This window comes from Schistocerca piceifrons, chromosome 1 (assembly GCF_021461385.2).
Source record: "Schistocerca piceifrons isolate TAMUIC-IGC-003096 chromosome 1, iqSchPice1.1, whole genome shotgun sequence".
Lineage (NCBI taxonomy): Eukaryota > Metazoa > Arthropoda > Insecta > Orthoptera > Acrididae > Schistocerca > Schistocerca piceifrons.
The window spans coordinates 575,591,873-575,606,795 of NC_060138.1; the positions used below are offsets into that span (position 1 = coordinate 575,591,873).

Below are 14,923 nucleotides of genomic sequence, written 5' to 3' on the forward strand. Positions count from 1 at the left end.
CCAACGTGCTCTAGAAGGTGTAAGTCAACTACCCTGGCCAGCAAGATCTCCGGATCTGTCCCCCATTGAGCATGTTTGGGACTGGATGAAGCGTCGTCTCACGCGGTCTGCACGTCCAGCACGAACGCTGGTCCCACTGAGGCGCCAGGTGGAAATGGCATGGCAAGCCGTTCCACAGGACTACATCCAGCATCTCTACGATCGTCTCCATGGGAGAATAGCAGCCTGCATTGCTGCGAAAGGTGGATATACACTGTACTAGTGCCGACATTTTGCATGCTCTGTTGCCTGTGTCTATGTGCCTGTGGTTCTGTCAGTGTGATCATGTGATGTATCTGACCCCAGGAATGTGTCAATAAAGTTTCCCCTTCCTGGGACAATGAATTCACGGTGTTCTTATTTCAATTTCCAGGAGTGTATAATGCACTTATGGAACCAAAGTGTTTAGGATCTTTGGTAGTGTGAACTCGGTCGCGTGGAGCGCGGGCAGAGGGGAGTCTGGCTGGGGTGGTGCAGTGCAGCAGGTGTGTTGTGTGACGCTCCCGTGAGTTGCCGCGCTTTCGGGGTTGGGCAGCATGTAATTGCGCTCGACTTGCTATGATAGTTTCTGACACGGTGTCGCGGACGGGAAGCATTAGCTGGCGCACATCAAGAGCCCGTTTCGCCTGGTGACCGTGTCGAGAAGAAGAAGGCGCGCCAACATCCAGCTTCTGCAACAGCGACGGCCGACAATGAGTAACTGTCACCACCTCCTCGATCGACGGCTTCAAACCTTCAATCAACCAACAAGGAAGACTGGAAGCACGTAAAGTTTTAGAACTGTATGGCAGACCTCAGCTTTTCAAATTGTTCCATTTTCATAACTAAATTACAGCAACGTAGCATGAACCTTTGTTGCTCATTGTCCCAATTGCATTATCAAGCAGGGTCCCTTCCTTTTCCGGAATTAACCCGAGTGTCGTTGAAATTCAAACGCCAGCATCATTCGATTTCACTGCTTTAATTTCAAAGTTGAGTTAAGGTATTCACAGCTGGCTACAATATTTACATTACACAAGCACAAATTAAGAGTGCGAGTTTTGTTACCGTATTTTAGCTTACCTGTGACTGCAGCTCAGCTTGATACATACTAAATTTTACTATTGTTAATTGTTCAGAATCATTAAATTCAAGTTCAAAGTTCAATCTCTTATTTCTAAATTGCGTAGACTCAAGTAGCTTTTGAAATGATTGTTGAGGTAGCCCAAGACTAACCTTCTTTTACTGAATTTCGATGTGCTTCACAAACAAAGCTCACTATTAATTTCAGTCACTAACTTAACTTTCAATTTTCCGGTTTTATTAACTCTTTTGCTAAATTAAGTCAGAGTGTAGCAGAATTTATTACATCTGACAAACATTCAGTTTTCACACTACACGTGTCAACCTTCAGTTGCCATGCTTCTAGTGCTATATGTGCAATAACCTTTCTTTTTCAGTTACTATAGTAATTGTCCATAGGACTGGCGACCATAATTTTCCCCAAATCTCAAATATCTAATTACCACTAGTTAATCATTAATGTAACGGCCGCACATTTACTTTCTTTATTAACTTTACCCCTTTTCAAAATTAATTTCCACCAGTTTCATTTGCAATTTTCCTTTCATTTAGATGTAACCCTTTCCTCCCTCTTTACCGACAAATTAACTTCAGTGACGACTGCTTTTCCCAAATTTCCATTAGGTACACGCGGTTTAATTTTTCACTGTCATTAAGGTCGATAAGTGAGGGGGAGGTTACAGCTTGTGCTCATTCAGTGGGGTGAAACCTATCACAGAAGCAAGCAAAACACAAATATTTCTTGCACCATGCGCAACACACTAACGAAATATCGCTGCACTAGCGTATTGTCTGATATATTGCTCGGAAAACATATCTGATTCATGTTGCCAAATACAGCTCTATCAGATATCAATGTGAATGCATACCAAGTGTATAAAAGTAAATCTTGAAATACACAAAAAGGCACAAAGGGGTATTCGACTGAAACATAGCCATGAACCAGACTGTATCTGAGGTCGACAGCATCGTCGTCTACCATCTTGACTACTCGAACGGTGACAGTGCTCGGCCGGTTACTTACGTTTACTGGTATCAAAGCTACAGCATGAGAACACAAAAATGTTAATAATCTGAAGATCATTAAATTTGGAACCCATAGTAATGTAAATCAGTCATCAGTTAGAAGATAGGTTTGAACACCACAGTGCTTTAATAGGCACGGTCCTGTTGGAGGTGGTATGCCGTTGCTTTCCTCCGACCTTTGAGTTGACTTGCCTAGACAGTTAATAGGAGAACCTACAGTTTAACGTGGCTTTCGGACCACAGTGCAACTCGGCATTTTTCACATCAGCAAACACTGCCCGAGGGGAAATAAGTGTAAAATGAGAGATAAAATTCGTGGGACTGACCAGGGATCGAAGCCAAGACCTTCATACTCGTAGTCTAGCTATTTATCACTTTGCCACCATGTAGCCACCACTGTGGCTTCTACTTCGCATTAAAATTAAGGATCTCTTGTTTGTGCCTGCGTTGGCACTTGAGCGTCCCTACATCAAAGTAAAGAGAACTGAATCGAATGTAGTGCCTTCACGTTGGCATAAACAGAAAAGGTGAAAAATTAAACAACATAAATGGTCTCTCATTGATGCCTCAATATTCAATGCCATTATGCGTCTTATGAGAAAAAACGTACACTGAAAAGCCAAGTTGTTTTACTTAAATGATTACAAAATCAGGTAAAACGAACAGTGAGGTTGTCAGTAAAAGCACATTACTGTTGTCAGTATGATGTCGCACTGCACAGGGCCTGTAAAGATAAAGAGCCTGTTTAGGTCAGGCATATTGTATACAGAAGTGGAAGAGAGAGCACCACTAAATTCTACAATCCGTATGCCTTGCATTCACACAGAAATTACTGTTACAGTGTGCTTATGGAGCCCCATGGGTTAATTGCGTATTTTCCGGTGAGAAAGAGCACTGGCAAATAGTCTTCGCTACATTGGATTACTTGAACTGGTGTCACTCTGAGATAGAATTTATGAAAAGCGACTAAGTGTAACGTCAATGGGTCGGATGCGGGTTTTGTAACTGTGGAATACTTTCCCACATTACAGAAGCGAATATTAAATTTGAACTAATATTGCGAAAATTTTGGACTTGGATAGATTAGCATGAAAATCTTTCTGTGTATTGCAAAGATAAACAATTGATTTTCTAAAACATTCTCTGTCATACACAACTTGAAACAGGTCACGTCGACCAAATCATATGGAAGAACTGACAGTGACGTATATCGGAAGGCAGTAAGATCCCTTGGCTTTTGGTTTGGCAGTATTCGACAGCCATTTCTAGGCGCAAGTTAATGAAGAAAGACAGCGCGTTTTTGTTGTCAAGCGACGTCTTCATCAATTACTTTAGTTTTAATGTAATCTACGAGTAATTGCTGATGTTTGATATTAACATGAAAAGAATTCCGTACATAGAGAAAGAACCTGTTCTTGGGCAGTTACTTCTATAACGACCAAAAGTCTTTAAATGATGTTCAAACACATGTGCTCCAACTGCGGTATGAAGAAAATGATAGTAATAACGACGGTAATAATCGAATTATCCGGTAACTTCACACTTCACAGAGGATTTTCTCGAACTAAGAAATTTGCTGAAATAGTGAAAACTACAAATGGCTTCACATCGAGGCTATGACGCCTAGAAGAGTCTTTATATCCTGCTGACATGGAATAGCATAATCTCCATGTCAGAATCTTGTTTCTACTTAACCATTTAATAGACTCGCATTTTTTCCACCGTGACTAATTTTGTAAGCTAAGCATATTATCCGTTACAGCGCACTCTTTGGGCTAGGAAATGTGGCAACAATGGTCTGGTGGAACGAACTATCACAGGTGCAATGCGTGGGTTCAGGCATTTACTTTTAAGAGGCACAAACAGATTTACTTTACCTCTGGTATCCTCAAGAGATACGCGTTATAATTCAGAATCCGCATTCAACATCACGTTCCTTCATTACCATTTGGGCAGAGCCGGTTTACGTTGGGAAATGACATAGGCGGAAGTCATGGTAAACAGAAATACTTTCGTCAGTAAACTTACTTACATTAGAAAATTTTATTTTATTTGATGAACCCGTAGCCATTTAAAGGAACAGGGCTCTTATTTTACTTGTACTTGATTGAACTGCAGACGCTGAAAAATTTGGTGCTGGAATGTGATTTGAATTCGTATCTCCTCACTCGAGGATCTGAATCTCTTGGAACAGTATAGTCCAGTCATTTCTTTCCTTTTCCCAAGACTGCAAACTTTCTCTAGGTCTCCTCCAAAGGTAAGTATATGGGTCCAAATACTGATCCAGTACAAAACTATTCAAAATTTCATTTCAAGCCCCATCACGTGCACACTGGCCTGCTATTGAAAATTAACATGCATTTTTAATGTCTGTTCATGTGTTGCCAGCATTCGCAATAGGTGTCGTTATTTCTGGTCAAACACACAGAAACCTTACTGTTGGTGAGTAACCAATTGATACTTAAGCTATATTCGTGGATGGTAAAGAAGGTTTGATTGTCGCTCAGGCACAAAACTTTATATCCTTATTTTAGATTCAAACACCTAGCAGCTGGTAAGAAAAATCGATACATAACATTGGACTTTACTTAGTTAACAATCCGATTTCGTGTTGGGTTCGTATCTCCATCACAGAACTTTACATCATGTGCTTCATCTTTAAATGCATGCACAATTTGTCACTTCTGAATGGAGGTATATCAGACGTCTTTCGTGGTTAGTTAACAGAGATGAAAGGGTCTTGATAGGAGTCCCGGTTTATTACAAAAACTGTGGTCTTTTATTTTCAAGTTTCGATTTGGTTACTGATATTGGCGAAAATTTCGGTAATTCATGACCTTTCATGGCTAGTCAGCAATATGATTAGATTAGATTAGGTTAGATTTGATTTGATTAATATTTGTTCCGTAGATCATGAATATGACATTTCGTAATAATGAGGAACGTGTCATTTTAATGACAGATTTCTTTACATACCATGATGCAATTTCTTTACAACAATTATTTATTCTCTCTCGCATTATTTTTTATATTTCTCTCTCTCTTTCTCTCTCTCTCTCTCTCCCTCCCTCTCTCTCTCTCACTCTCTCCCTCCCTCCCTCTCTCTCTCTCTCTCTCCCCCTTTTCTTTCTCTCTCTCTCTCTCTGTCATTCACACACAAACAGTGTTTTTTTTATTTTTATTTGTTTGTTGTGCCAGCTATTGGCCAGGCACGAAAACGTCCATGAATGGGTTTTTTTGTTTCTGAGTACACTTACGAAAGAAATATAAAAACAATTATGAGAGTTACTGATTTATAATGCTTAGTTTACAGTCAGCTCTGAGTATTGTTAGTAACTACGCTCCAGTCCCTAACCCTAGTTACGGAAATGCTAATCAGACGCATTACGTATTCCAGGCCGTGCCAGCCGCGTCGTTGAGATACCAGCTATTGTCATTTCCCAGCCCTCTGTAGGAACACGTTGGTTCGTCTTCTTCCTGCTGCTACTGTAACTGAGATTTGGCAACAAGGCACGGTATGTTTGGCAACTCTGTGATCGACGAGTTACTTCCTGGTGTGCACGGAATTAAGCCTCAAAGTTCACTTGGTTTTTCCTGTCATTTCCATTGAATAATCTGAGTTGTTATCGCTTGAGGTGTAACAAAAGATTGTAAATTTACGGTTTTCAGCCCAGGAAATTCGTTGCACGTGGAAATCCCAACTAATCTTGTCCTTTAAATAGCGATTTACGAGTTGCTGTCACTATTGACCTCGCAATAGAATTACCAGCCATATACCTCTTCGCTAGCTCTGTGGAAACATGCTGACCTGTGAAGAAGGGTCTGTTCTGGTTCGCAGTTCCAGTATCGCTGACTGTAACGATTTTATCCCTTCTGTGAAATAGCTGCAAGCAGTCAGATCAAACATCGATAAGGAAATCGTAAGAAAATACTTTCAGCTCATAGTGCAATGGTGAAAATCATACAATGCTGCACAACAGGTAATGCCTCTTTCCGTTGCTGACAAGCAAATTTTGGGTTTCTAGGAATACATAACTTTATCTATGAAATGCTACATTTGCATACCTCTTGAGTATGACACAGCATACCAATTAAACACAAACCCAATCGAAATCTAAGTGAGTAGTATTTTGCTAATTCGGTTCAACAGAGGCACGTTTGTGTACAGATACTCAGCTTTATTAAAACAGACTCCCGTCATAAGGTTATCGTGGGTAGTTTTACTTCATTTCTCGTAATACAGTGCACAATTTTCGTAGGGTTTCTTTTAGTGTTGTTTAAACAATAGTAAACATGAGAGAGAAATTAATCATCAACGATATATGCGAATTCTCTGATGTTATCTATAACAGTCTGACAATGCACATTACATGTAGAAAACTTGTTCTGAGTTAAAGCTGTCAAACAAGGTTTGAAGAAGAATAAAATGCCACTACCACACGACAGCTAATGTAAAAAATATTTTTCTGACGTATTTTGGCTCGATGCGATCTTCCCATACGTAATACAAATGTTACAAGATGCATCTGCTGCCTGGCTGTCTATTAAATCTGAAAAGAACAAAATGTCACAGTAGTTGGCCGTTTCTCCACAAGCGACTATTTTGAGTTGAGCAGTGAAGGGAATTATGTTCTAAGTTCCATTAGATTGACAACGTCAGCAAACAGCAGAGTCGCGTTTAAAAACTGTAAAAGTGAATATATTTGAACTCGCGACATTTTGTCTATAGTGCACTGCACTTACCATTACACTGCGAGCTGAACCGTAGCTACACCACCTTGCGAAGTCAATAATAATTCTTCCAGAACTTTCGCATTCCATGGTGTTATGAGATAACGTATAAGGCCGGAAGTAGACTTCTGAGAGACAGACAGTTACAGCTTTTCTTTTGCACTACACGACGTTTTAAACAGACAGATGGCGCAATAGAGTAGCTCAAGTGGAAAGGAAAACTTTCTATTTTAATTTCTGCATCCTACACTGTTGGCAGTTCTGTGTAGGTGGCAGTTACGTGATTTTATTTCGGTGATTACAAAATAGAGCCGAATGTATGCACTGGGTAGCCGAGGCAGCTAGTTCATGGCGATTCGGTCAACCAAGTAAATGAATGTACTGAAACCACTACAGGGAGCCTGTGTGTCAGAATTCTCAACCAGTGTGGCGCAACGGCGTTACAATAAAAAAATGAGTCCCAGCAAACATCATTTGGATTGCTGGTAGATTTGTACACTGATGGTCTGGGTTCAATTCCAGCTTCTATCAAAGATTTTTGTTAAGGAGAGACAGATTCTATTCTCTTCTGGCTACGCCAAGTGAAGAAGGTATGATGGCACTGTGGTCTGAAATTCACATCAAACATGATATTCCTTCCCTAACAAGTAGACATTAGGTTGAACCACAATAAAGTCAGGAGTGGCGACATGTAGAAACTCTATCACCAGTAACCTTTCTTATACTAGTTATTTATTTCTAGTGACGAAACTAACGCTATGTAGGGTCACAGAACACTTAGTCCATCTTTTATTTGAGCTTCTGTATGTCGATAAAATTGGTTCTGAACTGGGAATGCAACTCAGACCACCCTTAACGCGGAATTTGATCCCTTCGTGACAATACAGCTCGACTGCAATTTGTTGTTTGTTCAAAACTGCAGATTCTTCAACATCTCCGCATGTTGCGCTTGAATGGGTTCGAATCCTGGCCCGGTACTAAAGTTTCATTATATATTATCAAGCTCTAGCAGGAGGATACCTGTCTCCTAGTGCATAATAATTTTGATTTTTAATGTGTTTTCAACCGTTGTCAACACTAACGCATCTGACGTTTTTGACTCCCAGTGAGACACAGAACTATTTGCGAGATCACTGTAAGTTCAAGGATGCTATTCCGAGCTGCTGGTGGAGAAAAATTCGGTAGCTGACGTTTCTTTGTGTGTAGTCAACAACGATATGTGTGGGGTTCGATTATAAGTCAGCACTGAACTCTTCGTCATATTATTTCTAATTCAAACATGTCGCTGCTGGTGTAACAAACCCATATTTAACGTTTGTTTTCTCTAGAATATAACTGCGATAGGTGCCGGGTTGGAGTCCTTGGAAGGAAAAAATTAATGTTTCGTCTCGTCATTTCAGTTAAAACATCTTGCTACTGCCGAGAAATACCGGAATATGTCACAGTTGATTGTGCTTCGATAACAATCCGATTAGGTTCTGGGTTCGAATCCCTGTCCAACACAAAGCTTTACCTCCCAGCATTTCAAGTAAGTTACTTGTGAAGAAGCAATATTTAATATGTCTCGTAGTTCGCTAACAGGGACAATAAATGTTCTGTAGGAATTCGTGTCCGTTAAAAATGTTTACGTTATGTAATTTAAAGTTGATATTTCCCAACTGACACTGTCTAAAATCGAGGTATATCACTCTCTGTATGCCTAGTTAGGTATGACTGTTAGTTTCCGTCAGTCAGGATATTTTTGCTTAGTCTGCATGACCTGAGTTTGAATCCATATGCAGAACGAGACGGTTCGTCGTGTCATTTGAAGTTCATACATATTCTCAACTATCAGCTCGTGAAAAACTTAAATTTTTAATGTCATTTGGTGTTAAATAATAAGTACGGTATGTTACTTTGAAGAGGAAATCATGAATACGAGGAACGTACTTCGTGCATTACCTAGCTGACATAATAGTGAGAGTGGTAACATTTCAGGAATGTCATTTGTTGTAATAAATGTGAGCTTACGAGCCTTAAAGACAGTCTTATCTGTGATAAGGTGTTCTCTGATATTTGTAGTATCGTGGTATTACTTTACATCTTGAGTTATTGCGGTACAGAGTAGTGTTTTCTAGTGGTGATCTGCTGGAACCATTTTTAATAGTCAAATGACTGTACTGAGGTGCAATTAGAGGACCTGCTAGACAGCTGCGTTATGAGGGTTGTATGCGAATCAGGCGAAATGCAATTCAGGTCGTTGGATACTTTTGAGCACGACTGTACAAGTAGGCAACTACGAGGTCATATAGTGCCAAATGTGAAAAGGTGGCTGTGCGTTCACAACCTCTGAAATAAAAGATTGGCAACATGTATATAGATACTTCACGTGGTTACTGCTTCGGCTTATGAATTTCGATGCGAGCATATAAGGCCATCTTTGCTCCTTCCCCTATCTAGCTATTTGAGTCAGGAATATCTATGACCCTGATACAAGTGATGAACGCATTTGTTTCCCGCTTCGTCTGGAGTGGTGGACACTGACATAATATCAGCTTCCGCAGAGAACGCGGCAGGTGTAGATTCTTGTATAAGCGCACTCTTGCTGCCACGACGTGGGGATAGCACGCTGCCAACTGCGGCACGTGGGTCGAAGCCTGGTAAAAATTGTTTATTGTTATGATAATCATTGAGCTTCTTTCAACTTATTCTTCATTTGAGACGAGAGTATAAACATTGCGATTGCTTTTCATGTTGGCTTGTGATCCGTGATTCTCAGTCCACGCCTCTTCTCGACCAGAAAGTGGACAGTCTCGAAGATTTATCCTGTGTCTTGTTGTGCCGCATCTTCTCGTAGTAGGCCAATTACCTTTGCTAATTATTGCGAGGAAATAAGTTTATGATGTGGCTAAATTGCGTTATGTATTTGCCGCGGTTTGTCAGCAAATTATAAGCTTAAACTTTTGATGAGTGTCTGCTTAAGTAACACGTGGCCCTCAGTTACTGCCCACATTTATCGAAAGTGATGATGTACGGTATAGTACATTGCCCCCCCCCTCCGCCCCCCCCCCCCCCCCCCCGCCCACCGACCACCAATCCGCCTGTTGTGCAGCAATACGTAGGTATCATCCACAGCCATTCATGCCAGATGAAGGTCACAGCTGCAGCCATTACCAGTATATATTATGTTCAGGACTTGTTCTGTCAAGAATGATCTCTAGAGTAGTAACCATTCAGTAGGACCTTCTAGGGGGCAAACGTCTGATGATACTCACTCTTTACTTTTTCTTTAGACGATCGAGTCACATTTAGTGTGATGTAACAAGGGCTCCAGCCTTTGGTGAGGTGGTATCGATGCTCAGTGATATGGCTTAAATTAGATTACAATAATTAAAAAGGTCTTGCTCGCTAGTACACAAAGTCGAGCGATTTTTGTACCTAGATAGTATCTGTAGACAATCGAGCGATTTTGTATATCGACAGCTGAGAGATATTTCTTGGTTATACACACGCTTTTGCGACAAAATCGCAGAATTTCTGACTCCCGTCGCAACATTTCATAGTATGGGTACGCTGGTAGCCATTGTCTCCTGTTATTATCTAGGCAGTGTGGGAAAAGGTGGGACGGTTTTTTGTTGTGTTTGTTTTTGTTTATTCAATATCAGTGATTGTGAAAAAAAAAGTCGAAAGTAAATTATAGTCGAAACGAGGCCCTTCCACAAGCAGATCACGTTTCCACCAACGTTTCCTCTTTCAATTTTTTTCACTACCCACAAGCCGCAATCCCAACTAGGTCAACCGTAAGTAGCAAATATCGAGGCATAAGGCATTCGAGTGTGTACACGGTACAAAGTACCTAGACAGTGTATATACATTGTCTAGTAAGATGTCTACAGACAGTCCTTCTGCAATCCACAGACAGTCGCTCGATTTTGTATCCAAGTGTGTACTTGCCTTTACAGTATTAATATTTGTAACTGCGGATGCGCATGCAGACTGCACAGGCTCGGAATGTGTCGGCCGTGAAGTGAGCAGAGGCTGTGCGCAGGCTGGCGTGGGCGGCGGCGGTGTGCGGCAGCGCGCTGCTGGCGACCCTGGTGGGGGCGGAGGCGTGGCGGGGCTACGCGCGGGCGCCGGCCGCCATGCAGGTGGAGAGCACACACTGGCCGCTGCGCGCGCTGCCCTTCCCCGCCGTCACCGTCTGCCCCGGCCGGCGCGTCGTCACCCGCCTCGCGCTGCCGCTGCTCGCCAGGTCAGCCACTCCACACGAATTCCAGTCGTAAAGTATTCCCTATCTCCTCGAAAAAATTAAATTACGTAATTACAGGGTGATTCAGGAGGAGTATTGCATAATTTGTGAGGTGATTCTACATGTGAAACTAAGCGGAAAAGTCCTACGAACGTGCTTCCGATTTTCGATCTTTACGAACTGGAGCGGATTGAAGACTACACAGATCCGTAAATAATTTTGAAGATAGGCCTAAGTGTGGATATTACTTACCGAAATTCTACTCTACTGGCCATTAAAATTGCTACAGCACGAAGATGACGTGCTACAGACGCGAAATTTAACCGACAAGAAGAAGATGCTGTGATACGCAAATGATTAGCTTTTCAGAGCATTCACACAAGGTTGGGGCCGGTGGCGACACCTATAACGTGCTGACATGAGGAAAGTTTCCAACCGATTTCTCATGCACAAACAGCAGTTGACCGGCGTTGTGATGCCTCGTGTAAGGAGGAGAAATGCAATAAAGGTCGGATTGTAGCCTCTCGCGATTGAGGTTTATAGTATCGCGACATTGCTGCTCACGTTGGTCGAGATCCAATGACTGTTACCAAAATATGGAATCGGTGGGTTTAGGAGGGTAATACGGAACGCCATGCTGGATCCCAACGGCCTGGTATCACTATCAGTGGAGATGACAGGCATCTTATCCGCATGACTGTAACGGATCGTGCAGACACGTCTCGATTCCTGAGTCAACAGATGGGGACGTTTGCAAGACAACAACCATCTGCATGAACAGTTCGACGACGTTTGCAGCAGCGTGGACTATCAGTTCGGAGACCATGGTTGCGGTTACCATTGACGCTGCATCACAGACAGGAGCGCCTGCGAAACGAGGAACCTGGGTGCACGAATGGCAAAACGTCATTTTTTCCGATGAATCCAGGTTCTGTTTACAGCATCATGATGGTCGCATCCGTGTTTGGCGACATCGCAGTGAACGGACATTGGAAGCGTGTATTCGTCATCGCCATACTGGCGTATCACCTGGTGTGATTGGTTACACGTCACGCTCACCTCTTGTTCGCATTGACGGCACTTTGAACAGTGGACGTTACATTTCAGATGTGTTACGACCCGTGGCTCTACCCTTCATTCGATTCCTGCGAAACCCTACATTTCAGTAGGATAATGCACGACCGCATGTTGCAGGTACTGTACGGGCCTTTCTGGATACAAAAAATGTTCGACTGCTGCCGTGGCCAGCACATTCTCCAGATCTCTCACCAATTGAAAATATCTGGTCAATGGTGGCCGAGTAACTGGCTCGTCACAATACGCCAGTCACTACTCTTGATGAACTGTGGTATTGTGTTGGAGCTGTATGGGCAGCTGTATCTGTACACGCCATCCAAGCTCTGTTTGACTCAATGCCCAGGCGTATTAAGGCCGTTATTAAGGCCAGAGGTGGTTGTTCTGGGTACTGATTTCTCAGGATCTGTGCACCCAAATTGCGTGAAAATGTAATCACACGTCAGTTCTAGTATAATATATTTGTCCAATGAATACCCGCTTATTATCTGCATTCCTTTTGGTGTAGCAGTTTTAATGGCCAGTAGTGTAACAAAATTTTTATCTGCTTACTGAGTCATCTGGATAAAGATGTTGCATGGAATGGATAAAAGCCCTCGGAATCTAACGTATGCCACACTTGCGTTTGTGGAATATCAAGCTGACGCCTAACGATCCGTGTTCTGGCGGTGGGACTCCGTTGTGCCACTGCAATATGTCTCCCCTTTCCTCAGCTGACTGGATGGCCTCAGATTCTTTTGTTACATGTACACCGGGTAGTGTTGCAGATTCACGTAATGTTTGAAAACTCTTGGAAATACCCTGGCACGAGGTGTTCATCGATCTGGGTAACGTTTGGTACTCTGTCACTGCCACATGGACACTGCCATTACAGTACCTGTACACAAACAACATGTTTATGTATTCTGCATGGATGAACATATGCATTATGTCGGTATTCACGGACACAATGGACTTGCTCTTTTATCCAACACTCAAGCACGACATGCACACGGCCTCACTGCTGGAAAACCCCCACACCTCTTGCAGAATAAACCAGTCATCTGTCCCATCCATATTCCGTCCATCACAGCCCCTGCGCAGCATTTTGGTAAGTAATAGTCACACTTGTCTTCATAATTATTCATGGGTGTGTGTCGTCTTCAGCCCTCTCCAGTTCTGTAACAATCGAAAGCTGGACACATGTTCATGGCACTTTTTCGGTTTAGCTTCACATGTAGAGTTACCTAAAATATTATGTGACATTCCTCCTGAACCACCCAGTACGTCACGAGGCTTGATACGCTTTGAAATTCTCCCATCACAGTACCATATCACGCGGCTACAAGAGCCAAAATCCCTCACTCAAATGATGTCGTCTAGTAATTCCTTTTCTACGTTTGAAGAGGAACAACGCCGCAACAGTCCCTGCTGAGTTATTAGAAGTGTAAAGCAACAATGCACCACTATTGTATGGCGCAGTGGGTGGGTGCCTTAGACGCATCCAGCGTGGTCAAACATGCCTGCACCACGAATAATTACGTGGCAGACCATGTCCTGGAAATAGAGCGAACACAAGCATAACATAATCTAGGTGATGGTGGAACTAGTGAAAATCAGACACAGATCAGTTTCCAGCATCTTCCACGACATTTTGAACGTGACACAGATCTACGCCAGCTGATTTCCGCTACAGTTCACACCCGTTCAAAAAGCCTGTCGAACCGAGGTAGCTACAACTGTGTCGGCCCAATCCAGATGACTTCTTCAGCCGCCTAATCACAGTGGATGAGTGCCTTGGAGTATCACACTCACTGATCCTGGATCAGCAATGGAAACAGTGTCCGTCAAAAATGACGAATAACCAACCACAGTCTGATAAATACAGTCACGACACTCTCTGGGATGATGATGTTTGGTTTGTGGGGCACTCAACTGTACGGTCATCAGCGCCCGTACAAAATCCCAATTTTTACACAATCCAATCTAGCCACTGTCACGAATAGTGATGATGAAATAATCAGGACAACACAAACACCCAGTCCCCGGTCAGAGAAAATCCCCAACACGGCCTGGAATCGAATACCACACACTGATCCAGCGGCAGTAATACTGGGCTACTAGACCGCGAGCTACGGACGACATTCTCTGGTGCAAATGTTGTTACCGTTTGACAGATAGAGGTACACTAGCACTCCAAGCGATCAGAAAGCCGACAGTCACATGCGTCGTAAGGACAATGTTTGCTTTTAATTATTTTCTACTTAATTAACCAAGTAGTTGTTATATTTTTGCTTTCCATACGTTGGTATGTTACCAAGAGACATGAAATATCGTGAACAAAATGTAAAAATAGCCAAAGCACACTGCTTCAGTGACATAAGCTACAACTCATTCATGACGAAATACTTTGGTATACACTCCTGGAAATAGAAATAAGAACACCGTGAATTCATTGTCCCAGGAAGGGGAAACTTTATTGACACATTCCTGGGGTCAGATACATCACATGATCACACTGACAGAACCACAGGCACATAGACACAGGCAACAGAGCATGCACAATGTCGGCACTAGTACAGTGTATATCCACCTTTCGCAGCAATGCAGGCTGCTATTCTCCCATGGAGACGATCGTAGAGATGCTGGATGTAGTCCGGTGGAACAGCTTGCCATGCCATTTCCACCTGGCGCCTCAGTTGGACCAGCGTTCGTGCTGGACGTGCAGACCGCGTGAGACGACGCTTCATCCAGTCCCAAACATGCTCAATGGGGGACAGATAC

At 42.7% G+C, this 14,923-nt stretch overlaps 1 protein-coding gene across 1 annotated transcript in view; it reads left to right on the plus strand.

Moving 5' to 3' along the window:
* LOC124753577 (pickpocket protein 19-like) overlaps nucleotides 1–14,923 on the plus strand; it is a 193,270-nt gene that overhangs the window by 44,956 nt on the left and 133,391 nt on the right. Inside the window, exon 2 of the mRNA XM_047249019.1 lies at nucleotides 10,886–11,089. Coding sequence (XP_047104975.1) covers nucleotides 10,886–11,089 — 204 coding nt within the window. The remainder of the gene's footprint in view (nucleotides 1–10,885; nucleotides 11,090–14,923) is intronic.